The sequence below is a fragment of the Colletotrichum acutatum genome (genome assembly GCF_030867785.1).
Source record: "Colletotrichum acutatum strain CBS 112980 chromosome Unknown BDZ83scaffold_83, whole genome shotgun sequence".
Taxonomy (NCBI): domain Eukaryota; kingdom Fungi; phylum Ascomycota; class Sordariomycetes; order Glomerellales; family Glomerellaceae; genus Colletotrichum; species Colletotrichum acutatum.
In genome coordinates this window covers 46,110-72,012 of record NW_026849077.1, presented here as the reverse complement: position 1 = coordinate 72,012, position 25,903 = coordinate 46,110, and the positions used below count along the sequence as shown (strand labels likewise).

At 54.1% G+C, this 25,903-nt stretch overlaps 8 protein-coding genes across 8 annotated transcripts; 1 reads left to right on the top strand and 7 right to left on the bottom strand.

Annotated features, from left to right (window-relative positions):
* Positions 1 to 702: 702 nt before the first annotated feature.
* On the bottom strand, positions 703 to 2,235 carry BDZ83DRAFT_754569 (uncharacterized protein; the record flags this gene model as incomplete). The annotated part of the gene is made up of 2 exons (XM_060514489.1): positions 703 to 1,868; positions 1,938 to 2,235. The coding sequence occupies 2 exons, from the start codon at positions 2,233 to 2,235 to the stop codon at positions 703 to 705; spliced, it is 1,464 nt and encodes a 487-aa protein (XP_060362261.1).
* Positions 2,236 to 2,619: 384 nt separating this feature from the next.
* Positions 2,620 to 3,989, top strand: BDZ83DRAFT_654128 (uncharacterized protein; the record flags this gene model as incomplete). Its single annotated transcript, XM_060510696.1, has 5 exons — positions 2,620 to 2,723; positions 2,841 to 2,958; positions 3,154 to 3,408; positions 3,750 to 3,881; positions 3,912 to 3,989. 5 exons carry the CDS (start codon positions 2,620 to 2,622, stop codon positions 3,987 to 3,989), a joined length of 687 nt encoding a protein of 228 aa, XP_060362260.1.
* A 518-nt stretch (positions 3,990 to 4,507) lies between these two features.
* BDZ83DRAFT_435802 (uncharacterized protein) lies at positions 4,508 to 5,166 on the bottom strand. The gene is made up of 2 exons (XM_060503069.1): positions 5,054 to 5,166; positions 4,508 to 5,005 (listed from the first exon to the last, which is right to left on the bottom strand). Exon 2 carries the CDS (start codon positions 4,943 to 4,945, stop codon positions 4,634 to 4,636), a length of 312 nt encoding a protein of 103 aa, XP_060362259.1. The 5' UTR covers positions 4,946 to 5,005; positions 5,054 to 5,166; the 3' UTR covers positions 4,508 to 4,633.
* A 525-nt stretch (positions 5,167 to 5,691) lies between these two features.
* On the bottom strand, positions 5,692 to 6,047 carry BDZ83DRAFT_435728 (uncharacterized protein). The gene has a single exon (XM_060503068.1). It carries the CDS (start codon positions 5,931 to 5,933, stop codon positions 5,739 to 5,741), a length of 195 nt encoding a protein of 64 aa, XP_060362258.1. The 5' UTR covers positions 5,934 to 6,047; the 3' UTR covers positions 5,692 to 5,738.
* A 3,415-nt stretch (positions 6,048 to 9,462) lies between these two features.
* BDZ83DRAFT_583498 (globin) lies at positions 9,463 to 10,737 on the bottom strand (the record flags this gene model as incomplete). The annotated part of the gene is made up of 1 exon (XM_060505668.1): positions 9,463 to 10,737. The coding sequence occupies one exon, from the start codon at positions 10,735 to 10,737 to the stop codon at positions 9,463 to 9,465; it is 1,275 nt and encodes a 424-aa protein (XP_060362257.1).
* Positions 10,738 to 14,769: 4,032 nt separating this feature from the next.
* Positions 14,770 to 16,659, bottom strand: BDZ83DRAFT_583536 (uncharacterized protein; the record flags this gene model as incomplete). The annotated part of the gene is made up of 1 exon (XM_060505672.1): positions 14,770 to 16,659. The coding sequence occupies one exon, from the start codon at positions 16,657 to 16,659 to the stop codon at positions 14,770 to 14,772; it is 1,890 nt and encodes a 629-aa protein (XP_060362256.1).
* Positions 16,660 to 17,350: 691 nt separating this feature from the next.
* Positions 17,351 to 20,083, bottom strand: BDZ83DRAFT_754566 (glycosyl transferase group 1; the record flags this gene model as incomplete). Its single annotated transcript, XM_060514488.1, has 5 exons — positions 17,351 to 18,487; positions 18,731 to 18,933; positions 19,007 to 19,287; positions 19,344 to 19,729; positions 19,970 to 20,083. The coding sequence occupies 5 exons, from the start codon at positions 20,081 to 20,083 to the stop codon at positions 17,351 to 17,353; spliced, it is 2,121 nt and encodes a 706-aa protein (XP_060362255.1).
* Positions 20,084 to 24,561: 4,478 nt separating this feature from the next.
* BDZ83DRAFT_551736 (S-adenosyl-L-methionine-dependent methyltransferase) lies at positions 24,562 to 25,666 on the bottom strand (the record flags this gene model as incomplete). The annotated part of the gene is made up of 3 exons (XM_060503495.1): positions 24,562 to 25,006; positions 25,094 to 25,298; positions 25,387 to 25,666. Coding segments are annotated over 3 exons (930 nt in total), but the record flags the coding sequence as incomplete, so codon positions are not given.
* Positions 25,667 to 25,903: the final 237 nt, after the last annotated feature.

Genomic DNA, 25,903 nt, shown 5'->3' with positions numbered 1-25,903 from the left:
GAGTTGAGGTTCGGCGATGGTTTGTCTGTTGGTGGATCGAAAGGGGTGGTTCGGAGTTCCGTGGCCGAAGAATGTCTCGAACGGTCGCCGGGATTATTTGGCGTGCACGTTCGGCGTTGACTATTTTAGCTGCCAGCAAACAAACGGGATTCCGACTATCATTTAGTCAGCCAGTCTCTCGATCTCGGTCTCGCGGACGCCATCGGCCGCCCGGGAGGCTTGATAAGACGGCGCCTCTTCTTCAACGACGGCTCATCCAACGCGTGTGAAAGTGACTTACGTTTGTTTCGGCGCTGGGAGCAACCGATGTCATCAGAGACTCGAAGAAGAGAGACAGAGAGAGAGAGAGAGAGAGAGACCTACCTAACGACGAAAACGGTTCTGGGCTCAAGAATTTCGGAAGCGCGATCCGTTCCGTAGTGACTTTTAACCTTCACAAAGTCAATGTATCAACGTGCATATCTTCCTCGTGGGGAATATGGGGTACTTGCACATGAAAGACGTTTCTTTGTCCCGCGTGGTTCAGATTGAGGCTGTCTTGGCTCCTCATGTCTAAAAGTGACTCCATCCGATCCTATGAACTCCATGACACAACTCCATCCATCGTCCAATTCCCCACACTAAGCATATTGAGAAGTAAACCGAGGCCACTAATACAACAATTTGCACTATCTAACATGATTACACACCTTGACTTCGTCTTCATCCGTCGAGAGAAGTCTCCATTGCCTTTCGTAGATCCTTTAGCTCCTTGCCTAGGCTTTCTTCTTGCCTCTTCAATGCCTGAAATGAGACATCCACTACTCCAGAGAACATTGAGGCTGCATCAGGGGCCTTTCCCGCTGGTGAGCCATCCGATCGCAGAGTCGGATCGAGTGATGCAGATGCTCGCCGCATCTGTAGAAGAAACTCTTCCGCTAACTGAATCGTGAGAGACATCTGGAGAGACGGCGCCGAGTCGACGGCAAAGGAGCCCACAGTGACGCCAGGAAGTTTCCACGACTGAAACAGATGACCCGACTGAAGCTGATTTAGCTCTGAGTGAATGCAGCTGAAGACCTTCTGGTACATGTCTAGAAGCCGAACATACGTCGAGAGGATGAAGAGACAGGTCGCCGGATCCGACAAGGAGTTGAGTCCTTTGGCTAGTACAGAGTTCCCGCCATCGCTTGCGGGAGAGGCGGCCTCCATCGGTGGAGACATTTCCGCAAGAAGGTCGGCAAAGTGTCGAGAGAGTTTGAACATCTCATCAACTGGGAAAGGCGCCGTGGTAGAGCTTCCGTCATCGGGCGTTGAGGCTATGCTGGATCGGCCGGGCTCCTCGGATGAGTCGATGTGCGCGGGTAGGTTTGACGAGAGCTCAAAGAGTCTGGAGTTGACTTCGGTGATGCGCGGCATCCACTCTCCAGTCGATGGCCCTTGGCCAGCAGCGTACGGCCGGAGCATGATCTGCCTTGTTCTTTGCTTGACACGCTTCCTTGCTCGCCGTGGTGGAGTAAAGTCATGCGGCTTACTCGATCTTGAAGAAGATTGCCTTTGTAACGCAGGGCTTCCGAGATAGACCCGGCCGACCTGGTCTGCTTGCGGTGCCATGGGTGAGGTGAATGCCGAGTCTGAAGTTGCCGAGTGGACTGGGCTCCACGGATGGGTAATGGAATCTCCATGTCCTGACATCAGGTCGTCCATGGCTCCGGTGAAAGTCTGGGGTAATTGTTGTTGGTTTGTGCTGGGTTGATAGAGGCCGGCAGAGTTGCCGAAGCCAAAGTCGAAATCGACCATGTCAAGCATGGCCTCAGGTGAAACGACAGCATTGTCTCCGAATGCCGTGTTACCACAGACAGGACCACCATGTTGGGTCTTGACGATAACTACACGAGGCAAGAATCGTCAGTAAAGGGAGGATTATTCTAGACAAGTCAAAGACACCTAAGACTCACCTTGATCGGACTGTGTGACTTGGGCTGCCCCGCTCTCTGTACGCTGCCGCTTGGGAGTCGGGATGGCTCTTCGTACAACCTCTCCTGTTGGGCCGTATTGGTTGTGGTTGTGGTGGTGGTGGTGGTGGTGCTGCTGCTGCTGCTGACTGTGTTGCTTGCGATACCGCAGAGAAGGGCTCGAAGTGCACTCTTCCTTGAGTCTGATACAGCGCTCACAAGCTTCATCGCCGACGCGCTTACAGCTGAGCTTCTGCCTATGACACCGATCGCAGGCCTTCCGAATCGGACCGTCAGACATTGTCACTGCCATGGTTCGGCGTTTGCAAAACAAGAACAATTTGCGAGGGAATTCCAGAGAGTCGGGGGTGAGGGGAGGTGTGTAGTCAAATAGGCCTGGATCCATTCGACCAAGAAGTGGGCTCCTCTGATCCCTAGTCAATGAGACAGCTACGCATGAATGCTTTTCTCTCGACCGGGGACAAGAGTACCGTTGATGAGGTGCAGGGCAAAAAGAGAGAGATCCAGCGAGCAGGCGAGGTACCGGAGAGCATCGACTACGATACGACCCGAGCTGATCCATTCCTCGCCGCAACCATAGCCCACTCGGTCGAAAAAGCACTGGATGTGCCGGGCTACCTTGATTGGACAGTCATCGGCTAGCCTTGGAGCGAGATAGTAAAACATGGCGAATATGGGCGAGGATGCTGGACCTTGTCCTCTCGGACTGGAAAGAAATAGCATCTGGGCTAACCTCCCCAGAACTACGGACCGGGATATGGGAGTAGGGTAAGGTATCCGTACCTCTGGCATGGTAGGTAGCCTGGTAGGTATCCGTAGGAGAAAAAGAACGAGGAGGAGGGAGTGGGAAGGGGGTGTACAGAACAACTACAGACAAGACTCAAGTCTCCATCCAGTCCGCCAGTCCATCCAGTCAGGCTGGTTCGTTCGAATCGAACAGACAACAGCACCGCTTGCTCGCTCGGACAACCAATGGGCACTTCCCCGGCGGCCCAGCACCACGGTACAGACCTTGCCTGACTTCAGCGATCCGATGTTCGTTACTAGACAGTATGAGAGGACGATGCCTGAAAGAAGAAACCTGCTCCACTAGCTCGCAGACAGAAAGAGAGATACACGTCTCCAGTCCCCTGTCTTTAGTTCTCCTCTCTTCAGTCTGCACACTGCACACTGCGCAGAGCTGCACTAACCAGCCCAGGATCACTTGCAAGGGGCCGGAAGATCCACCAGGGTCCCTGTCTATGGAGACGATGAAACATGCAAAAACGAAGTGACAGAACTCAGAAATGGTTTGGACAGATGTGGCATGGAAAAACGACAAAGAAAGCTCTCTCCAGAGAGAGATAACTTAAAGACCTTGTTTTTCCACCATGAGGGGCCACCATCCGCCAGGTGTGGCGTCTGTCTGAGTCTCTTACCCACCGTCGAGTCGAGTCGAGCCGATGTTCCTAGTGTAGGTACTCACCACTCCAATCCGCTTCCCCACCACCGCGCGGCATGGCCTTGGACCACTTGGTCTCTCATCGTCTCCTATGGTCGACAGGGACCGCAAGAGCATGCAGAACGTGGCTGAAAGGGCTGGCCCTCGAGTTTGTGTGCCAAGGAATGGCTAAGGGGCAAGTGGTGATCCTGCTTCGACGGCGTCGTTGATGGACGTCACATTTAGCACCCATCTTCTTCAGGAAAACGGTGCAGCGCGGCGCAGGCACCAGATGCCGTGCAACCATGATCGCGATTCGACCTTTTCGACGCCTAGCCTCGGGTTCGAGTTGGATCGCTTGCCTCATATGTCAGATGTCACAAGGTGGCAGAGATAACGGCGAAGCCTTCCCCGCCGCCTCTGCCTCGTCTCATCGAGCCTTCTGGCCAAGATCCATCAAGCTATCAAGCGGCTTCGGGAAGCTCTTCAACGAGCCAGCCGACCGCGTAAGTAGACTCCACGACGGCTTGAATTAGTCTCCTAGTCTCCGTAGTCGCCGTGATTCTCGCAACGCAGCCAATGGAGAGAGCTGCCTTGGCTCGAGTAGAGTCTAGATTCAGTTCGATTGCCAACTTGGTGAGTTGGAGGACTCGGGGATGGACGACACGACCTGACACGACGACACGACACCGGGCAAGCGGGATGAAGCCAAGCCGATGTTGCTTAGCCGATAGATGGAGCAATTTCAGTCAAGACCCAGAAATCAAGCCGACCAAAAAAAAAAAAAAAAAAAACTGTCTAACGATTTCGTAGACATGTTTGCCCGTTATGCGTGGAAATTGTCAGGATTCGAGAGTTGTTTGCTTCCTTTGCTGGCTTGGTTTGCGTGGTTGTTTGTGACCAAATATTTGTTGGTGGCTGCGAACCCGGCAATCTGGATTTTCGACCAGGGTACCCCGTGTTTGCGCCGCAGTGTACCAGATGAGATGGGAGCCCCAAGTGATTGATGCAATCTGGAATCCCACGATTGTCACAGTGCGTTATTGCCAGGGGCGGGGGGGCACTGATGCCGTGCCGTGATGACCTCAGGCACGATGACCAGCTAAAACGAGAGAGGAGGCATCCCGCACCAACCGGGCGAAGCACGCCTGCAGCTGGACTTCTGTGCCTCTTTTTGCCTCGCTCGGTGAAGTTCGGAGTCAGCACCGGGGGCAACCAGGGCCGAAGTTGACGATTGGAGGGCCCAGTGACAACATCTTCATCGGGGAAAAAAAGTAATGCCGTAGTCAACTAAGAAAGTTATGGTGGGAAGTTGTCGTGGACTAGGAGACAGCCTTGCGACGAGAGGCCGTTGAGTAGGGCCCGTTGTGGGTTTAAGCAAGTTAGATCGGTAAGGATACGGCCGAGAAGGTGGCAGGAAGGCGCCGTCTCTTTGTCGTGCGGGAAGGCCAAGTAAGCGCTGTAGGCGGGCAGTTGGCGGGCGCGGTTGGATGGCAAGCGGGAGACGATGTCGATGATGAGCAGAGCATGAGAGTAGGCTGGCGCGCCGTCGACGGTGAGTAACGTGCATTCCCTTAGAGCTGCGTGCCGGATTGGGGAGAATGCAGTTTTAGTGCGCGATATCGAGGAGCTTCAAGGTGTGAGTGGCTTGATTGCTAGCAAGGATCATCGACACTACCCCTCAACACGGACCCTTGCAAGCTTCTGCTATCCGCCGTGCCATGGTCAAATCCGGACGTCAGAGGGTGACCCGACGTGATGGCGCAAATAGCTTAAGGAAAGCTAGTGATCTGGCACAGCTAAGAGTTGTTGTTTGTCTTGTCAGACCCTTGCCATTCGATAGGAACGGCGGGATTCCGTACGGAGTATCCTACGGAATAGAGGAGGATAATATGACGGACGGTTGATACAGTCGAGAATCCTCGGACCCAAGGTACTCATGTCTGCCCTGGCTGGAGACAAAAATGGAATCTCTTTTTGTGTCAAGGGAGGGTTTTGAGGAACACAACGAGACACGAAAAAGGTACGAGAAACCGAGGTGCGTTGCACAAGGTGGGAAAGGCGGAAGAGGCCGCGTCGCCCAGCCTTCGACTCGTGGCAACCCAGTCTCCATGACCACTCTGGACTCTGGGGGATCACCAAGAAGTCAGTCAGCGGCGTCACCACACCAGTCTGTGAGACAGGACCGAGTGGGATGTTGTGATTGGGCACTGCGTAGCCCCGGGTTACGGGTAATGTCGAGGCTGGTTTGGAAGCCGATCAGAGTATGACGCCTTCCACCGTCTTGTCAATGCGATTGTTGTCTGATGTTCCTGCTTCAAAGAATAAGATTCTTTGTTTTAGCTGTTGCGGATTGCGATTGTTCAGGCGACTGCGGCCGAAACGAAATGACAAAAATTGGGTCGGATGAACTGGTGTTCCAGGATGGTCCAGACAGTGCCACGAGCAGTGCTGGCACGATGCAGCCAGCAGCCAGCAGCCAGCCAGCAGCTTAGCATAATAGTCGACGGTCGCAGTGCCAGGTGCGCGAATGCGGGCCGTTCCACGGAATGAAGCATCAGATCATGCAATTGCCCGTGCCGCTGAACCACGACTCGCGTAGGTATGTTGACAGCTCAGCTCGAGTCCCATCTTCGAGCACACTAGGCATTATCGCAGCGCCTCGGCCATCCGTCAGAACCGGTAGCATGGCATGGCATGACGGGGTTGCGTTGAATTTGCGGTTTGGTGCATTATGACAGCTACCCTCCCTTTCGGACTTGGCTTGTCATCTCTCGGGTCCTTACATGGCGGGATGCGCGCTCCCGCGGAATATTTCTTCAGCTTCGGCAGAGTCGAGACCCCTAGGCCAGTGCACTGCGACATCAGGTGAACGATATTGGCACCGAAGTGCAATATTGACGGGGGAGGGACCCAAAAGAGGTTCTTGGGCGGCTTTGGGGCCGGCTGGACGCGTTAAAACAATGGAGAGAGGCTTGCTGAAGGACCCTCACACAGCGTGGGGTGCTAGATAGTCTGCCAATCCAGAGCCCAAGGTCAAGTTCCGCGAGGCACACTATTCCATCGGCGAGGGGCGACATCTGAGTAGTGGTTCTCGACTACAGAGGCCGTTGGTCCATAAACTCTAGAACAGGCGAAGGGTCGGTTGGAGACTGATCATTGGAGAGACCCCATGCGGTACACGAATAATGTTGAGCTCCAGGCAGCTCCAGCCTCCAGGTGTTTCTACCAAGTATACGAAGAGCTCGCAGCTTGCAAGTGTCCTGTGATGGGGGGAGGGGAGGGGGGGAGGACTGGCGAGGTGTGACCAAGATGCGTGGATAGAGTTTGAGTACCGGCATTCCACAGCGGCCATCCTTGTGGTTCGTATCCCCTGAGGGCGATGGATGTCGGCTGGTCGCAGGATCTTGGGTGGCAGGACAGGGCGTGAGGGGGCATCGCGACGGAATGCAGCTGACTCTTCCAGAACTCTGGCCCTTAGGCCCATCAGGATTCCACTCGATTTTTTCTTTCCGAGGCCCCTGGAATGACGACGATGGGTGAAAAAATGATCAAGGCGAGTGAGATCATTGGACATGGGGGCCTGAAAATGCCGGGACAGTTCCGGAGATCCATCGAGCAAGATGCCTGGGTCGATGTGAGCAGTGAGCAGTCGAATATGACCGTGGTCGAGGCCATACCATGAGAGAGTTAGCGCAGGCGATTGACTAGGAGAATAAGAAGTGGGAGGCGATGAATCTGATCGTCGGGACGGGCGATGGAGCCGAGTGAATGGGAAAGAGAGGAAGGGGAAGAGAAAGAAGAAAGATAATTGAGAAAGGAAAAGACTAGTGGTGCCAGATGGATGGGAATTAGGCCCCTGTCATGTCGGCGGGCCCCCTGTCCTGACGCAGGGAAGCAAGAATGGGCGAAAGAGATGGAGAAGCGGCGCCCAAGGTACGACTGCACGCGCTCAGCCACGTACGGAATCTCTAGCGGGAGTTGAACATTCCAAAGGGGAAAACGGCAGTCTTGTCGACGAGTGGACGGGAGGTTGTTGGTGTTGGTGTTGATGAGAAGTGGAAATGAACGAGGTAGCAGAGTTTACCTTAGACGGGAGGGAGACAGGCCGGAAGATGAGAGGAAGGCACACCCGACCCGGATGGCAGCACAGAGTACGTACCCGTTTTCGGCCAACGGATCCGGGGACGGCGACGGCAGGTGGGGACTTGCCCGGAGGCCGAGGGCGGGAGGGGCACCTTCCGTCCCCCTCCTGTCTCATGACGTTCTCTCTGCCCTCGCAACTTCCTCTTCAGGCTCTGTTCTGAATGCACCTTCCTCACCTAGGTAGGTACCTACCCATGCAGCTGCGTACTTCTTGCCTCCCATTCCTAGAATAAGGTAACGTGACCTGGCCGTACCTGGACCACTGGTCTTGCCTGTTTTATTCTTAGCGCTCGGCACCGGAGCCCCGACTCCCCGGGCACGTGGTCTCACCAATCACGGCCGAACTGAACCCCTGGGCCGATCCAGTGAGGTCTTGCCCGAGATGTAAGTCACCTTCCACGTCAACCTGGAAAGAGAGGTACCTTGCCTCCTGGTAAGGTACGGATAATCCTCACAGGAAGTCTCGACGCCTCTCCAGCTATTGGCTGCAAATTCTTTACTCTGACCTCACATCCATCATCTGAATCTCGCCCACCTCGCCCGTCTCGTCCATAAGCTCCATCAGCTCCATCAGCTCCATCTTAGGTCCCTCAAGACTCAGACATTGGAGACATATTCTACCAAACTAGCATGACCCTTGATCCGGATCTATCGCCAGCCGCCTCGGCTTCCTGCTCCCTTCAGGTCTACCGTCGAGTAAACTAGCTATTCATCGTATTGAGTATATCTTCTTCTACACCCCTCCCACCCCTGCGCTGACGTTCATCGCATCTCACATTGGATCCCAAATCCCATCAAGGCGGACCCTAATGAACGGGGAATATGCAGCTGGCCTCCTCCTAGCTATCCATGTCGATCCGATGCTTCATGGGGGGCTGCTGGATCGTTGGGTCGCTGCATCGCAGATCGACGGACCCAAAGCCATGATTCCGCCTCCCTGCTGGTTCCAATCCCATTAGCTGCCCTCCCGGATCGCACCCGCTCCCGCGCAAGCTCCCGCTCGGGGAGCCATCCCGCCTGCAAGCCGTGTCTCGACGCCTGGTCCTGGCAGTCATCATCACGACGCACAACTTGGGCGCCAGAGCCAAGTTACTCGTCACTTTTCTGTGCTGAGAAAAAGCAAAGTTTACCGGGAATACGACCTTTCTCTGTGTCACCCAACCCATTTTTCTGGTCTCGTCTAGTCTTCCCTTCGTGAACGCCGCGAGCCTCGTCTGCACACCCATTCGCCTTAACCTATGAACCATGGACCAAGGCTTCATCTCAACGGCGGCCTGCTTACTTGACGCATTATAGCAATAGCACGAACGAGTCGCTTGGCTGCTACACTGCAACGCCCAAGTTCAGAATCTCAAACTCTGGTTCACCAGCGGACCGTCCCGATTCGATTCAGCGCCTAGATGGTAGAGGGCGTATTGTCAACAACGCTCGTTCCCCGATGCCAATATCAACTTCATTCTCCGAATTTCATCAACTTGCTACAGCCCAAGATTCGACTTGGCGTCTAGAAGCCTCATTTTCAACCTGTGCGCAAGATCGTGTAAAATTCTACACGTCAGAAAATTTTCGCAGAACCCATCGCCTCGAAACAGCACAGCTGGGAAAAAGAAAAACTTGGATTCGCACGGCCGAGGGAGGGCCAAGTCACGAAAAAAGGACACAAGGCAAAAAAGTAACAATTCCACGACACGCATCTTGTCATTCACAATGACCAAAATGCTGAAAATTCCAGAGAGGTATCTTATCTATCCATACAATTACAATTCATGCAAGGCGCGCGCGAGGAAAAGAACCTCTTTTAGTCCGATACCAAAACTTGTCGCCCCGCCCAATCATCCCTTCGCAAGATCCCAGCTAGATCTTTTTTTTTTCTTTTCTCCCTCTCTCTCTCTCTCTCAGAGCCCTGTCTAGCCTGATACTCAAATCACTGCTGTTGACTGACTACTGCTCGACGTCACCAGTTGCGAATAGCTCCAGCTTCACTCTCTCCCTCTCGACGCCCAAACCCTCCAATACAAGTCTTACCCTGAGCATCCAATCCCTCGGCCCGCAGACATAGTACTCGGTTCTCTGGTCGGCGAGGCCGAGCTCCTCTTCTGGCAATTGCTTCAGGTCGAGGTGCTGCTCGTAATCGTACTCCTGCCCTTTCTTGTCTCCTGGCTTGACCTCATTGAGGAAGATATGCGCGCTGACGTTGTCTCGCTCCCGTGTCAGGTTGCGGATGTGCTTAGCAAATACCAAGTTGTTGCTGTTGCGTGCCGCGTGCACCCACTTGATCGGCCGCTTCGGCGTCTTGGACTCCGGACTCAGCACCGTGTTGAGGATCGACATGAGCGGCGTCGCGCCGACACCTGCCGAGAGAAGCACCAACGGCACATCCGCCTTTTCGGTCTCTTTTGCGTCCAGGAAGAAGTCTCCTTGCGGGTGCGACACATCGATCTCGTCGCCAACCTGGTAGCCGTCGTGCAAAAGGTTGGAAATGAGGCCGGGAACCAGGCCTTTCTTCAGGTCGTCTTCCGGGGCGTCCACCACTGTTGCCTCACGCTTGACACTGATGCGGTAATACTCTCCCTGTGTCACCGCATCGCTGAGACTGTATTGTCTGGGCTGGGTGATGCCGCCGAGTTGCGGTACCGGGACCTGCACGGAGATGTACTGGCCCGGGAGGTACTTTGGCAAGGGCAGCTTGCCGTCTGAGGGTGCGAGGTAGAAACTGGTGACGGAGTCGGACTCGTCGATGCGGCGGATGATCTTGAACTTGCGCCAATTTGTCCACGTGCCGGCTTCTTGGTACATTTCCTTCTCGCGGCCGATGAAAACCTGTGCGAGCTGCCCGTAGGCGAGTGTCCAAGCCTCGGCGATCTCGGGTGTGAGTGCGTCGCCCAAGACTTCTCCGATGGCCTTCATAAGGTGGTGACCGACAATGTCGTAGTGCTCAGGGCGAATGTACAGCGATGCATGCTTATGGGCGATGCGCTCAACGGCGGCTTTGAGCTTGGGCAAATCGTCGATATACGTGGCATAGGCGAGAACAGACTGGGCGAGCGCCCGGGGCTGCTCGCCCGAGGCCTGGTTGCGAAGACTGAAGATGTTCTTGAGTTCCGGGTGGGTGTCAATCATGTCCTTGTAGAAGAGGGTCGTAATGGTTTCGCCGTGCACCTTGAGCACGGGTGCCGTCGACTTGACGATGTTGATTTGGTCTTGCGTGAGGCCCATTCTGGCGGATGAGATGGAGAATGCTCGGGCAAGGTTGTTTGTGGGACGAGCCAAAGTTGGCACAAGACGAATGGTTTTGAAAAGAGAAAACATCTACCAAGGGTGGTGGGTCGGAAGTGATGTCGAGGGTGACGATGACGATGATGTGCTGCAGCTAGTGCTCAGCAGTCTGAAGTCTGAAGTTTCTTGTTGTCTGTGTGACGGAAGTCTGAAAGTCTGAAGTCTGGATAGTGATACTTCCTGTCTCTTCTCTTCCGTTTCAGAAGCGGGAGACTCGGGCAGTATTTATTTCCTACGACAACGGTGCATTATTTCCACGGGACGAGGTCTGCGATTGACAAATATCAGGCTTCTCAATGGTCGACGATGTGTGCGGACCGCTCGTGGCCGCTGGCCTCCACAGAAAAACCGGGCGTCCCGTAACACGCCTCATTGCCGGTGGCCTGACATTCGGGTCGGAGTTCCACATGTCGTTGAATCTTGCATCTCCGCGGCGCGCACCCGTTCGATGGGCCACAAGGTCGGCAACGGGATCCATTTCCCAGGACGGCCGGGGCCACCCCTGACCAAAGAGACCTTGGTCCACGGCGACGAGAGGAGCGGAATCGTCAGCGGCCGCTTTCGCGTGGCTCGTTCGAGCTGCCGACTGGGCTACAGGGTTGCCAATGCTCATCCGCAGAGAACCAGTCTGGACCTTGGGTTCGGTTTTGGCATTGGCTTTGCATTTGCGTCACTTTTGGATCGTCGTAGCGACACTGAGTCGTGGAATTGTGGATATTCATTGATGGACAAGTCCACCTGGATGAAGCTGCGACACACTTACTGCGTGGATTCGGTGAGAACCGCGGGCTTCAAAGGCCTCATTCACGTGCCACACATCACTGCGTGCGTAGTGGCACTGACCTCTCTGCCCTGCCGGTAACAGCCGGTAGCAGCATGTAAGCTGCGAGATGGATCGAGAAACTCGTCCTTGGGGTCTGAGAGGTTGCGGAAACCCTCTTCTCTGTCAAGAGTTGTCACAAGCGCGGTACGGCGGCCAGGCGTCCAAGTCCCAGAGCAGCCTGGAGCATTAAACCTCCTTGGTGGCGGGGTGGTTCCTGGCACTAATTTAACTAGCAACGCTGTCCTCCCTCGCCTGTCAAAGCCTAATTCTGCAGGCGAGAAACAGCTGTGGCGTGTGTTGGAGCAGGGCACATGGGATGTCAGACACTGGTTTCTCTTTCTCTCGATCAATTCCTCTACACAAGTAGCCTAGAGGTGCAGTGGCGTCCCCAGCTATCGACTCCGTGCCTGGAATTGAATCTTGACAGATGGCGAGGAAAGGGACGGTGGAACATGGAGGGTGAGGTGTACCGAGTGGCCGACGCCTCACACTCACCAGAGTTCAGAGTCAAGAGTTCAACAGGCGAGAAACATGGATTCCAGAGACGAGAGACAACAATGTCGCACCGCCACTCCCGTTTTGAGTGGCTTGTAGTTAGTTTTGTTTGTATTCGTCCGTATAGCTGAGGTAGGTATTTGCGTCACTCTCGAATCCCAAATGGCAATTACCGTCCTACTAGTTTCGCGGAATATCGTCCGAAGCCTTAGTAGACGCCCATTTGCGGGTGGACTACCCTGCCTACAGTAAATTATGACGAGAGAGGAGCACTGGTAGTCTTGCTGACTCGATTCGGAAGCAAATTGGATTTTCTTGGACAACAAACACTAGGGCTGGCAAAAGATCACCGCGGGGGTATCCAAGTTCCAACTCTCCCCGAGCCGGCGGGATGAGAGGCTCCATTGGACTCCATCAGTAGCTGAGAAATCCTAGATCAAAATGTTGAATTCGATATTCCTCGTGCCTTGAGTTAACGGCATGGCAGTCTCAACGGAGTCAACCCTCAAGTCCCTTTTGCGTGTAATACCTCGGATGCAAGTTTTCAGCCCATGACCATTAACCAACGAACACCCAACGGCGCCTATCCCCAACCCGGCCACGACGCTAAGAAAACAATCCCGCTGCGCTCTCCCGCGTCTCGCCGCCACATCAGTGCACCTTTGCACCGCCAGCTGACACGTTAGTAGCCATACCGACTGAAATTTTACATAATACCTCGAGGGATTTCCCGGGATGACTTGTGAGAATCATAGTCGCCCAAACGCGGAACCGCAGCATGCTCCAATGCCTGAAGAATATTCATGGTTCCACGATTCTCCCTCCGATGATCCCACAGGGCTAGCGGAGGGCCCATGACCTGGAACCTGGGGAAACCTTCTCCGCGGATCGGGTCGCACAGGGCGTGATGCGTGTCAGGGAAGACGGCGGTACGGATAGATCGTGGGTCGTGGCTGTGACCTTCGCGGTGACCCTGATTTGGACGAGTGCGACTGCGTGTAAATGTTCTAGAATCATGGGTGTCGTGGGACCAGGACTAATCATACTTTTCTCATTGACGAGAGCGCAGATAATTTCGAGGTTGAGTAGGATTCGATAGATTAGGTGTTCTCGGCACGAAAACAATTACCAGCATCCAGTTCATCAATGTCTCCTGCCTTTGGCTCTGATGCAAGAAGCCCCAAGCGACAGTGTAAACTCATCATACGCAGTCAAGACGTGCTTACTGAAGGCACCGTTACCCCAATCTTGGCATGATTCCACTTTAAACCCGCTGCCTTGGTGCGTTGCACGTTTACGTCGTTGCAAGTGTGCGCTGAGTCGTGACCTCGCAGATCTCGCTATTGCGAAATGTCCGAGGTGCGAGCTATTGTGGGACGATTTTTCGAGTCTGACCAACGCGGCAACACAACGTCAAGGCCAACGTCAACCGTGGGTAACTAGGTCTAGATTTGAATCTTTGGATGGAGATTCATAGAATTTGGAATTTGAAGGGGTTTATTTCGAATTTTGCATCTCCTCGGTGAAGAAATTTATCTGTGAAATGATTGAGGCGGAGTTTTATTTGTGGAGGTAGATTGGGGCCGAAAGTCCACCAACATGATGGAATTACACCAAACTATATTCTTGCAAATACCAAGTGTACGTTGAAGTTAAATGAGTTTCTCGCAGTCATGTGGCGAATTGTCGCTGCACACCGTCTGTCGAGGGTTTCGCTCTGATCAGGGCATCGACCTGGTAGTTGGCTGCCATCTCATCCTTCATCATTACCAAATTGATCCCAAGAAGCGGCTCAACGGAAAGAAAACGCCAACGTTTGGATTGAAGGAATCAATTAACATGCTGTCACTTAAGTTTTTCCAGATATCGCCATCATGAGAGTCCCGTTGAGGCGGAATACGGCCACCTTGAGAGCCCGCTCCGTCGGCGAATGTCGACCCAGGGAGTCACATGACCACGGTGGACGACATTTTGAGTACGACTGATGAGTAGAACTATTGCTCTTCAAACGTTTTCTTTCTAGGATCACGTTACATGTCTGTATGTTTCTCGAGCCGCGCTCGTCGTCGTTGAGTGGCAAGAAGAACAAAATGAAGGCGAAAAGACAGCAAAACATCACCTTTGCTGGCTCAGCGGGAATGCATCACGAATCTTGTGGACACCAAACAATGAAAGAGTGAGCACGGAATGCACTGTTCCGGTCATGAATTGAAATATATCTAATACCTTAGTCCGGTCTGTTCGTGCGTGGTATCTATTATCTATCTCTCGAATTCGAGAGCCTTACAAATAATTTGTAGAAATATCACGAAAAGTCATACCTCGATATGGGATCGAACAAAAGGCCAAGCGTCAGATCCCGTGGTCAAAGGGACTGAGATCCACACTCGGGTCTTCTCCCATGAACTCCTCGACCAACTTACCCGAAATGCTTGATGGTAGGAACGAAGAGAAAGGGATTCAAGTATCCTCTCGTCGAGGTGAATACACATCACCGGCGTCATATCCACTCTCCAGCAAAGGGTTCAAAGTTAGACGCGTATCAGGATCTCGATATAGAAACGAGCTAGAATCTAGGAAACATCTCGATCCAGGACAAAACATCAAGGAAATTTACCCGCCCGTCCTAAGGTATTCTATCTACATCACCACCCTCAAGGCCTAGGCTCCCACTCCCAATACCCCTTCCCAGCACCCCGTCGCCCATCCCTCCCGGCCAACGAGCTCCGGTTATGACAGCTTGGATGGAAGTGATCCTCCTTCAACCCAAAAGGCCACATGGCGATGAAGCAAATCTCCCCGACGTCGCACCCAGGCCTACACTTCTTCCACGTGCTCCATCCGAGATCCTCCTTGAGTGCCTGAATCAACTTGCGGCCCTTTGTCACCGCGCCCTCGAGCTTCTTGTCGTCGTCGTCATTCGCATGACCATGAGCCTTGTCGTCAACAATGCGCCGGACCTCCGCCTCGGAATCGGCCCCCGCTAAGGCCGGCATCGCCTGCAAAACGAGACCTCGAACATCGAAAAGATCCCCGCAGAGCCTCTGAACAACAGCCTCGACGGCAACGTACACCATCCCGTCCTCGGGCGTCCACTCAGCCCTCCACACCGTCGCCGACGTCAAGAAGTGCCTCACACACCGCTCCCTCGCCTCCCTTACGTACTCATCTTCCTCTTCCTTCTTAGAAATAGCAGTAGAATCATCCGCATCTCGCGGATAATCCACAAACGTATTCGTAACGGTCAAAACCTGCGCCACAAACCCCTCATCCCCTCCATCAGCCCCCTCATCCGCCAACGTCTCAATCCGGTCCCCATGCCTCGTAACAATCATATCAACAACGCCCTGCCAATCAACCCTCCCATCCTTCCACCTCGCCCCCTTCACAATCTCCCCAACCCGTCCAAGCATAACCCCCCTCTCCCCCTCCGTCAACCGTCCTAGGCGCGGCATATCGACCCTCCCGTTCGGATTACTCACATTCAGAGGATACCACAACCCGCTCACCATCCCCCCAAACCCAAGCCTCACCCGCCCGCCGCCAATCCCATCATACCGCTGCCCGACCGCCCTCGCCCACTCAAACATGTCGATACCGCCCCCTGCCTCTGGGACGTCGTTCCACGGCCGCCGCAGCACGCTCTCCAGCGCAAGTCCATCGTGGAAGTCGCAGTAAATCGCCTCGAAGCCGATTTCCATCCGAATCACCCCGTCCAGACCCCACGCTTTCACAACATCACATATATCCGCTGCGCGATCCCACTCCCCGAACCCAGGCGCCTCCTTGAGACCTCGTAGCAGGAAATCCTGCGTGTCGAGCGTGCCCATGCCGGTCTTGCCGGCTGCCATGCCGTCGAGGTACAGCAGCTTCAGATCCCGCTTCGCGCGGTAGGTATGGAAGTATCCCCGGACAGGCTTCCCGTCGCCGCCGCCGGGTCCACTAGGTCCCCTTGGAGGAGGCTTTTGTCTGTCATCATCATCGTCATCGTCGTCATCCGCCACAATAGGCCGTTGACTTCCCTCCCCTCCAATCATGAGAATAGGTTCCGATCCATGCGGCCCCTCCGGCGGTCCACCGCCACCACTACCCGGCGGACCCCCGGGACCCTTCCCCTTCCCAGGCGGCCTCGGAGGCGGCGACCCCCTGCCGCCCCGGAAACTCCTCGCAAACCCTTCCGAGTGCTCCATCTCGAACGCAAGCCACTCGAAGCTGTCTGGGGTACTATTCGACCTCGTGCCGTGATACATCAGCGTGCCCTTGGGCACCGTGGCGGGAATGAGACCCAGCCCGTTGTGATGCAGCGAGGAACCCCATTGCCGCATGGCAGAATGCACGGCATTGAAGATGTGCACCGCATTCTCCCGCGCATGATCCGCACTCGGCGCGAAGTCGACTGACGATGATGGTGTCAACGGAGGTGGTTGATGGTAAGGCGGTCGCGGCGCCGAAATTGGCTCGGCCGAGACGAGGGCCGTTGCCGGAGATAAACCCAGGCCAGCAGATAGCGCCAAGACGGCGGCGGCCGAGACGAGGTGAACCATAATGTTTACCTTGGGATAAAGTTAATGTACGGATTTGAAAAGGAACACACCAAATCTAGAAACACTGTTGAGCCATGTCCAGTCGAGATAAAACGAAACGGAAAGAAAGAAAGAAAAAAAAAAAAAGGCACAGCTCGGGAGGTGGCAGCTTATGGCTTCGGCTTGGCTTATCAATCGGAAGGATCAGCTCCCTAAAAGGCCCTGGTTTGCAGGTACCTACTTTACACCGGTGCGTTGGGTACGCGCGGCTGGCCGCGACAACTGACTGATTCAAGTGATTCGCGGTGAGACTGGAGATGTAGCAATCGGAAATCCGACCGGGGCTTGCGGCTTGCGCGGCGCACTCGGCCGTCCGCCAGCTAAACCTGTCACCTGGTGTCGTCTGGGATCACCCCAACACAATTGTCTTCGTTGAAACATTTCATCCCGCATCTTCACACCATCTCTCTGATTATCTCTGCCTCTCGCCATCAGTCAAAGATAAAATCTGCAGCTGAAAACACTAAAATGGGGATATCAATTCGAGTACTGACGCAGAAAGCCATCTAGTAACCTTACATTTCTGAAAGACCCGGAGAACCGCCGTTTTTTCTTTTCCACGACACCTTAAGCTTCTTAGCGACCCGAGTCCTAGCTACAACATGTCGCAACCTCATAATACGTTCGTTCGCAGAAACCCAGCCTCAGACTCTTAGTGGTTGTCGTCACCGTTCTGGCCATTAGTCTTTCCAGAGACGACAGGAATTTCCTTCTTCTCCGTAAAGTGACGGGGCAGACGGTTCTCACTGTCGCTGTAGGGCTTGTCGGCCTCCTCGCGAGCCATGTCGTTGACCCAGCGCTCATCGCCGCGCAGACCAGGCTTGACACCGACTTCGGCCCACTTGGCTGCAAGGTAGAACCAGCCCAGAGCGTTGCCGACGGTGCCGACCTCATCGCTCACTCCAGTAGCGGCGGCGTGGCTCATCTTCTTGTGCAGGCCAGCATCGGTGAAGAGGTTCAACAGGTGACCTGCAACAGCCTTGTAGTCGCCGGGCTTAACCAAGAAGCCGTTGACATTGTCCTTGACCTGAAGCGGAATACCGCCAGCAAGAGTTGCAATGACTGGGCGGCCAGCGTGCAGCGCCTCCGAGACCTTGACCTCGAAACCCTCGCGGGTAGAGAGTTGAAGGACAACATGAGCATTGGCGATGACGGTGTTGAGGAGCTGGTCATTGGGCTCGAGGCGCATGATACTACAGTCCTTGACGAGATGAGGATAATGCTTCTCGAGCTGATTCATAGTCTGATCGTAGATCATGCTCGCGTCAGGGTCATCAACCGAGCCATTGCCACAGACAACGAGTTGGGGGATATCCGTCTCGCCCTTCTCCTCCAATAGACGCCGGAATTCGGCATAGGAGTCAATCACAGTGGGAATGCCCTTGGAAGGGTCGAAACGAGCCACCTGGATGATGTACTTGCGAGCAGGCCACTCCAGCTCAGTCATTCCCTGGTTACGGCAGGCAGTGTTGTAGATGTGGCCATAGTAGCCAGTGTCCCACTTGTTGAGAGGCTTGTTCAGACCGTCGAGCCAATCAGTGGTGGCCGGGAGGTAGACTACCTTCTCGCGAGGCACGTTGTGCGGGACAAAAATGGGAATGGGATGGCTGATGAACATGTCGGCATGCTGAATGTTGCTCCATAGGAAGTTCCAGATGTCTTCCTGAGGGGAGCCAGCCTTTCCAGTGAGGTCGCTGCGAATCTGGATGTGGGATCTGTAGAGGACAGGACGATCCGGTGTAATTTTCTTGATTAGGGGAATCAAGCCAGGCATTTGCGGGTCATCAATCTGGATGGGACACACAGAGTTAGCAGCCATCCATGATCGTAGCTGGGATGTGATGCAGTGGTGTCCTGTCAAGCAGTAGAGGGGTGGGGCGAACCCGACGAGAAAGCTCCTGTGGAGATGATTCCACATTGGATGCATCCGTGGAGGGGTAGCTGTGCAAGTGGGGGGAGGGGTAGCAAAACTTGGGGATGGCAACAGCTAGCTGCGTCAAGCGGGGGGACAGTAGGTTTGGGGAAATCTCACCATGACAACGTCGGCACCGCCCTCTTCGGGGGGGCGCAGAGGACCTCCCTCGGAAAGCCAGTAACGGTTGGCATTGTCCGTGATCCAGTCGATAATGGACTGCTTCTCCTCAGCCGAGATGCGTTGATCGGGATGGCTGACGCCCTGGAGGATGTTGTGGATATTCTTGGTCACCCTGAAGACGCCAGGCCTTGGCTTGGGCACTAGCTATGATGTCAGATCCGTACGATTCTCCAACAGCAACGTGGTCTCGGTCCAATGCGGAAAACAACATACCGTACCAGGTCAGGTCGACACCAATAGTTCGAGCAAACCTGACGAGAGCATGTCGCATCAGGGCGACTCCACCACCTTGAGGGGTACTGCTGAAGAAGGCAATCTTGGTCTTGTTCTCGCGAAGCAGCTTGGCAAAGAACATGGTGGCATCCCAAGTCGGAGCCCCGCAGGTATCCTTGTGGTTCTGGATCGTGTTGAGCTGCACACGGAAGCCCGCGTCAGTCTGGACGACACCTCTCCAACCGACCTGGAGAAGGGGAACGAGGGAGGGGCCAAAGTTCCTGCAATATTTTGTCAGTCACGAAGCACATGAGGCAGTAAGAGGAGTGCGTCTTACATGATGCACTTGCGGGCCATGGAATCAGCCTGCTCGTCAACGCGCTTGATGTCCCAGAAGCTCTTCTCCTTGTGCTCATCATCAGGGCGCAAGACAACGGGAACGATGTCAAGCTCAAGCCAGAGACGGGAGCACAGAGTCTGGCTCATGTACTTGAGGGTCATGGGCAGACCAGCGCCAATGAACTTGGAAAAGTTGGCATGCTCGTAGTCTTCAAGAGTATTGATGACATAGTCGGCAATGGCATCGTTGCCGGTCTGGGAGCTATCGTCAAGGTTGATATGCTTGACCGTGAAGTCCAGAAGGTAGACAGTGTCATGGATCGCAAGGGCAACCACGGCAGTGTGGGAGTCGGCGAAGACGGCAGAGATACCGCAGTAGAGGGTCTGTAGCAGTATTGTCAGTGAAGTTCATTTTCGTTCAGAAGCTACACAGCAAGCAATCAAAACCAATACAGCGACAAAGTGAACAGAATTGATAAACAGCCAATGCAAAAATGAACCAATCGAGCGGAAGCTTCGGTTCATTGTCTCACACAATGGGTGAATGGACGCATCAGGCCATGAAAGTAAGACATGCGGGGAAGGGCGATGGTTATCGTGAACAGGTAGGAGGGGTCAACTTACAGTCAAAGCAGGACCGAAATGATTGCCTTGCTCGTGCATGTTGCTCATTTGTCTCCTGCGGTGAGCCGAAGCTCCCAGTGAGAACTGGCGACCCGGCTGCTTGGGGTTCACCATGATGGCGGTGTATAGGAGGATTGAGCTTCTGGGTGAGGTATCGAGTAAGTAAAGGAAGTGTCGTCAATGTAATCGATGCCTCTCGTAGGGCAGAGGTTGAGGTTTGTTGAGCACGTTCGTCCACCTTACTGAGCGGTAGACTTGAGGAATGGATTGTTGACAGAGAGAAGAAGTAAAGCAGGGAGAGAAATTTTCGATGCGAGGGGAGGGAAGAGTTTTGTGTCGAGTCAAGGCAGGCTAGAGTAAGGTATGGGAGTGAAGGAGGTAACGTGGGCAGACACGTTCAAAAGTGAGGCATGGCAGGCGTGGGAGGCGTGTGAGGCAGGCTGGGGGAAGGAGGGGGGGCAGACGGGACACGGAATGTAGGAAGGTGAACGAACATGAATGGGAAGGATCGATTGGGAAGCAGCTGCCGGACCGGGAAGCAACTGAAGCGAAAAGAAATACGGTAAGGCACGAGGAGACGACCTCGGGAAGGTAGGAAGACAGGAGATCAGGTTGCCAAAGAGGTTGGCCGGGTTGGGGAAGCCACCCTGGGACGATTCCTGCCGTATCTGCGCCATCAGACAGGAGAAGATGTTGTCAGAGAAGGAGCGGCTGGAGGTCACCTCACCTGCCCTCACCTTGCATCTCGCATTGGACTTGGACGTGTCTTGAGCTGCACCGGCCGTACCGACCGTACCTTGCTGTAGGCACATGTTTAACATGCGGTATCAAGTACGATGTAACAAGCGAGTAGAACAAGAGGCAGCGTCATGCAAATGGTAGAATATTAAGAGCAGAAGGGAAAACCTGGAAGGGGAGAAGGAGGTGCCCTGCATGGATACCTAGGTACACAAGGTGACAATGGAAGGCAGGGCCAGGAAGGAGGCATGCAGAGGCTCTTCCCCGACCGGTACGTTCGGACGGGTAGCGGCCAAGTGGGGCCGGCCGCGAACGGTCACCGTGAGGTCACGCAACGTCAGGCCAGATTCGGTACGTATCTCAAGTACTCGACTTCCAGGTTCTTCATCTAGGAGTCCTATGTAGAAAGACATAGGTGGACACCATCTCAGAATCTCAACTCGCAGGTGACGCATGGAACCTCGAGACAGGGGCGACACCCCGCGTGGGAGAAAGCACAACGGCATGGGGTAGATGCCCTGGCTGTGGGGGGAAACATCCACCCCGTGGTCTACCTACCTTGCCTTAAGGTGTGCTGTGAGAGAGATTTGGCATGAATGGGCCTGCCAGGCTTTATATCCCCGCCTTCTTGTTACCTTTGCCATTTATTGTGGCTTACTTGGTACCTCATCCGTTTACCATATTTTTCTCTGGGAATGCCGTTTGGTACTCCGCGTTGGAAGCCACAGTTACACCACTTTTCTCACCTCCGACTACTGCAGCACGTAGCGTTACCTACATAAGTTACCGTAAGGTAACTATAGATGCAGCAAGGCAAGGTAAGGCAAGGCAAGGCACATGAGCAGGGCACTAGAAGTCCGAGTTGGACTTGTTCAAACCATGGCATTGCTCCTGGATTCGAACTATCGAACCCTCATGGTTCATTCCTCCGCTTACTTCGACACTGCATTTGTACCTTTCAATATCTCCCCAAGCCGGTCAGAGTTGTGCCTGAGGAACTTGGTGATACCTCCAACCCGTCTTGGCTGATGCAAGTACGTACTGCCCGATACGCCACTGTGCCGCCACCCCACTCACTACTTGCTACCTAAACATTCAGGTTCACAGAAATGCTTCCTAAAGTGCAATCTCAACACTGCCAACCTCAACCACCTGATCTGATCTCGATGAGTACCTTGCTCCAGACAACAAAGGTGCATGTTTGTCCCACCGCGCTTTCATCTGTACAAAAGAGCAAAGAACGTCGCTTGAAGCAACAAACCCATGGCAGACCAATCGTACACCACCATGTAGACACGAGCAACCGCGGCGGGACACATCTCCCACAAGTAGCACCACCACACCGCATCTCATCTCATACACCCTCAAAATCATGGCTGCCACCCAAGTGCTGCCTTTCCCACGAATATCAATTGTCGGTGAGCATATACCCATCTCCAAACCACTGAATCTCAACCTAATCCACCGTGGGGGACGCCGCCATTGTGTTATGAGGAACCTAGGAAACCATTCCTACTGGACCACAACACCCACCAACATTGGGCTGAAAGAGCAGACAGGTGAATGGTAGAAATGTCCACGCGCCTCGCAGAGATTTTTCATCTTACATGAGGCCGACAGGCGGCTGCCGGCAGCCATTTCGACCAAGCACGCCCTCTTCCCTCTGCCAATCCGAGATTGAAGAGAAGTAGATGAACATCACCGACACCTGCCTACCGTCCGACACCGGAATTGCCTCTCTGTGAAGAACAGCGTCATTGAGAACGACAAAGAGTCATTCAGCTGTGGTCAATATGACATGCCCTTCTGGCTAGCTATCTCACCTCTTTCCGCGGCCTTCGCCTTCCAATTAACGGAAAACAGTGCTCTTTCGCTGGCTACCTATACCCGATGTTGCAAGATAAAATGGTCAGCGTATTCTGGCACACCGAGGTGGAGAACAACGCGAGGCAAGCTCAACTCGACCCCGACCTGTACCCCAATCGTTAGCTTGCTTATGCCAAAGAGACCACGGCCCACGACGCTATTCTCGGCGCCCCATCAAGTGCGGAAGCGGCTAGTTTTGGGTCCCAGGTAGTGTAACGGGTACAAAGGCCACGGTTGCGGGGATCCTGCAGGTCATTGAGAGGTCTCGCGGGAGTTCCTCAATTAGTTCATAATAACGACATCAGAAAGCCGCATCACAAGTCTCACAAATCATCAATCAAGTATTTCTGTTATCGCCGGCAGATTCTCTCATGGCGTTTGGGAATTTCAAGGCTCCTTGGTCTTTGGAAAGCATAGCAAGACACCTCAAAGACGGTTCTTCAAGTACCCCTGGCATGGGACACTTGGGTTCCACCGCCTGCGTGCTATCCCTGCCCCGGGCAACTTTCGCAACGATTCTCCATTCCGTCGACCCCGCGATTCGTTGTCGTGCATGCTGATTAGGGAAGTTGGGAGGATCTCCCGACTTTTCCGATCTTTAAAACTACTCTTCCGTGACGTTTATTTTGCTCAGTATCAAGGCGAGAGAGATATCTTCAGCCAGGTCTTATGCTGCTGAATCCACAGCAGCGTCATCACCGCGACATACCGGACCAAGTTTAGCAGGGTTTATGGCGCAGACTGCAGAGCTCACTGTTCTCAGAATCATACGATTGAAGCGGACCCAGGTGACGAATCATTTCAGCTAAAGCAACCCGAGGTTCCAATTTTTCTCAGATCATGTCGTTCATCAATTTGGGCCCATACCCTGCTCCTTTTGCCGTTGTTCTAGAACATCCATGCCAGGGCACTTATGTGGCGTGGGATTGACAGCGCGACAGCTCAGCCCGCCCCCATTCTGTGCATCACAAGCCAAGATTCGGGCAACTTTATCACGAGGCTGAGCTGGGCCTTTGTAATGAGATACGTCAGCGCCAGCTCCGACTGTCCTGCGACGCTCCTCTTAATTTATGAAACAGGTCTTTAGCAAACTTTGCAGCACTTGCGCGATTCGGCTTTGGCTAGGCAATAGAAGCTAGTACTTTATGTATGGGGAGCAGGCGTTCCTATGCGTAACGCCGGCATTAACATTCGCCTCACAACTTCTATGGGAATGTCTGTATGTCTGTGTTTTCACTGAGGCCAGCCGGGATGCCTACCAGCAACACCTCTAGATAATGCAATGTGAGGAAGCAGTTCTCGATCGAGCGAGCTTTTCATACGTCTGATGCACTATGTAATGTGTTATCTAGGTCAATCCCAGTAGGCTAGAGAGAATGTGGATTTTTTAATGGCGTTTCCTATTGCCTATGAAAGCACCCGATTTCTCGTAACCTAATGATAGCATATCTGGGTTAGCCTTGACTAGTTGATTATCTCACTTGAAATCTGGTCTGTGGTCCATGAACAAGACCATCTCGGACCGAGGAAGAAAGCCTAGCATGTCAGATAAGCCAACACAAGCAAAGGAGTGCAACTGCTTGACACCCGTGTTCTTGTCTCAGCAAATGGTACGACGGGGAGCCTAACGCGCCGCAAAAGTTCAAGGAACAAAATGGCATGTGTACTATTTTGCTCATGTAGCCCAAATAATTGGCCTTAACGATGCCTCAAAGGTCATTTCAGATAAGTCCTTGACACCTTCTGCCCTATGCCGCTCCACACCTCGTCGTTCCTTAGTAAACAATAAGATTCTCATACAAGATAAGTAAAGATCCAAGACAAGGCTTATGCTATCCCTGATATCTCTGATGTCTTCCCTTCATCGTTGCAGACCCATTCCCGCTATCACTCGGGATATCATACATAACCTCAATACTTCTCCCAGAAGCTACGAGGACATCGCAGTCACCCAACATCTCATGCTTACACCGTCATCATCCATCAAGCGGCTTCTGCGCAGCAAGAGAATGAAAATGCACATACGAATGCACACTCCGATCCAACAAATCCTTCCTCACCTCGATCAGGAAAACCTCCACCTCCTCAGGCGTCCACCCCAGACCCCTCGTAAACGGCCCAATCGTAATAGCATGCAACCCATCATAAATCGCCGCGCGGCAGTACTCCCCAATCTTTTTCAAATCGTCGTCCTTCGCCCAGGGTCCGACGGGCACCTTTTTCACCTCGTGCGCCAAGTTGACGAAGCCCGCGGCCGCGACGTGGGACGGGTATAGTTCGGCCGCGTTCATCTTGACGTCGAGCTTGGCGAGCGCTTCTTTGATGTTGGCGACCATCTTTACGGGGGCAAAGGTTGGAGGCATGGTGTTGTCGTCGCAGCCGTAGACCCAGCGCATTTCTTGGAGTTCGATCCAGCCGCCTGGTTTTGTGACGCTGGTGGGTGTCAGTTCATGTTGCTTGGTATGTCCGGTGGACCGGGTTCTCATCCCGGGGCATTAGTCGGAGACAGTCAGGGCTTACCGGTATGCTTCGGCGAACAGCTCCGGCCACTTTTTGATGGAGGGGGCCATGTTGCGGAGGTGGACAAAGTCAAAGTGGTTATCCGGGTAGACCCATTCCACCTCGGCGTCGTCGACCATGAACCGAACGTTGGGCGGTACGAACTCGGGCTGGATCGGGCTCAAGTCCACGCCAATGATTTCGGCCTCGGGGTACTCGTCGCCCACTAGTCACACTCATTAGCTCCCCATGATCATGTTACACGAGACCCCCTTCCCCGACGAGGAAACGTGAAGAGAGTGAGTGGTACGCACTATCAATAGCCCATATCCCCGTCCCCGTCCCAACATCAATGATCCGCTGCGGATTCTCCAACGGCGCGCTGTGCAGCCTCCCGCCGCAGAGGTGGACGACCATGGTATGCTTCATATCCTCGCGCTCCTGCTCGTCGTCGTCGTTGGGGAAGTGGTACTGGCCCTCCTTGTAGCGGTGGTACCGCCGCCGGTTCTCGAAGCTGTAGTCGCGCACGTGGGAGGCCAGCGATGTTGACGCTCGCGAGGAGCCGGATTCGGTCCCGCTTGCGTAGCCGTCGTCTGGGCCTGGGGATGTCGGGTCGGGGGTTAGTTCTGGGGCCGGGGTGAGTTGATCGTCGGCTGGGATCGGCGTAGCAGGGGCTGCTGGTGCTGCTGCTGTGGTGGAGCTGTGAGCATCGTGAGGTTGCGATGTTGTGGGGGGCGCGGTGGGTGCGGCGGGTGCGGCGTCTGATGTTGAAGATGTTGCCGGCTCTGGCGCTGGTGTTGATATCGCAGGTGAGGGATCTGAGGCACCTTT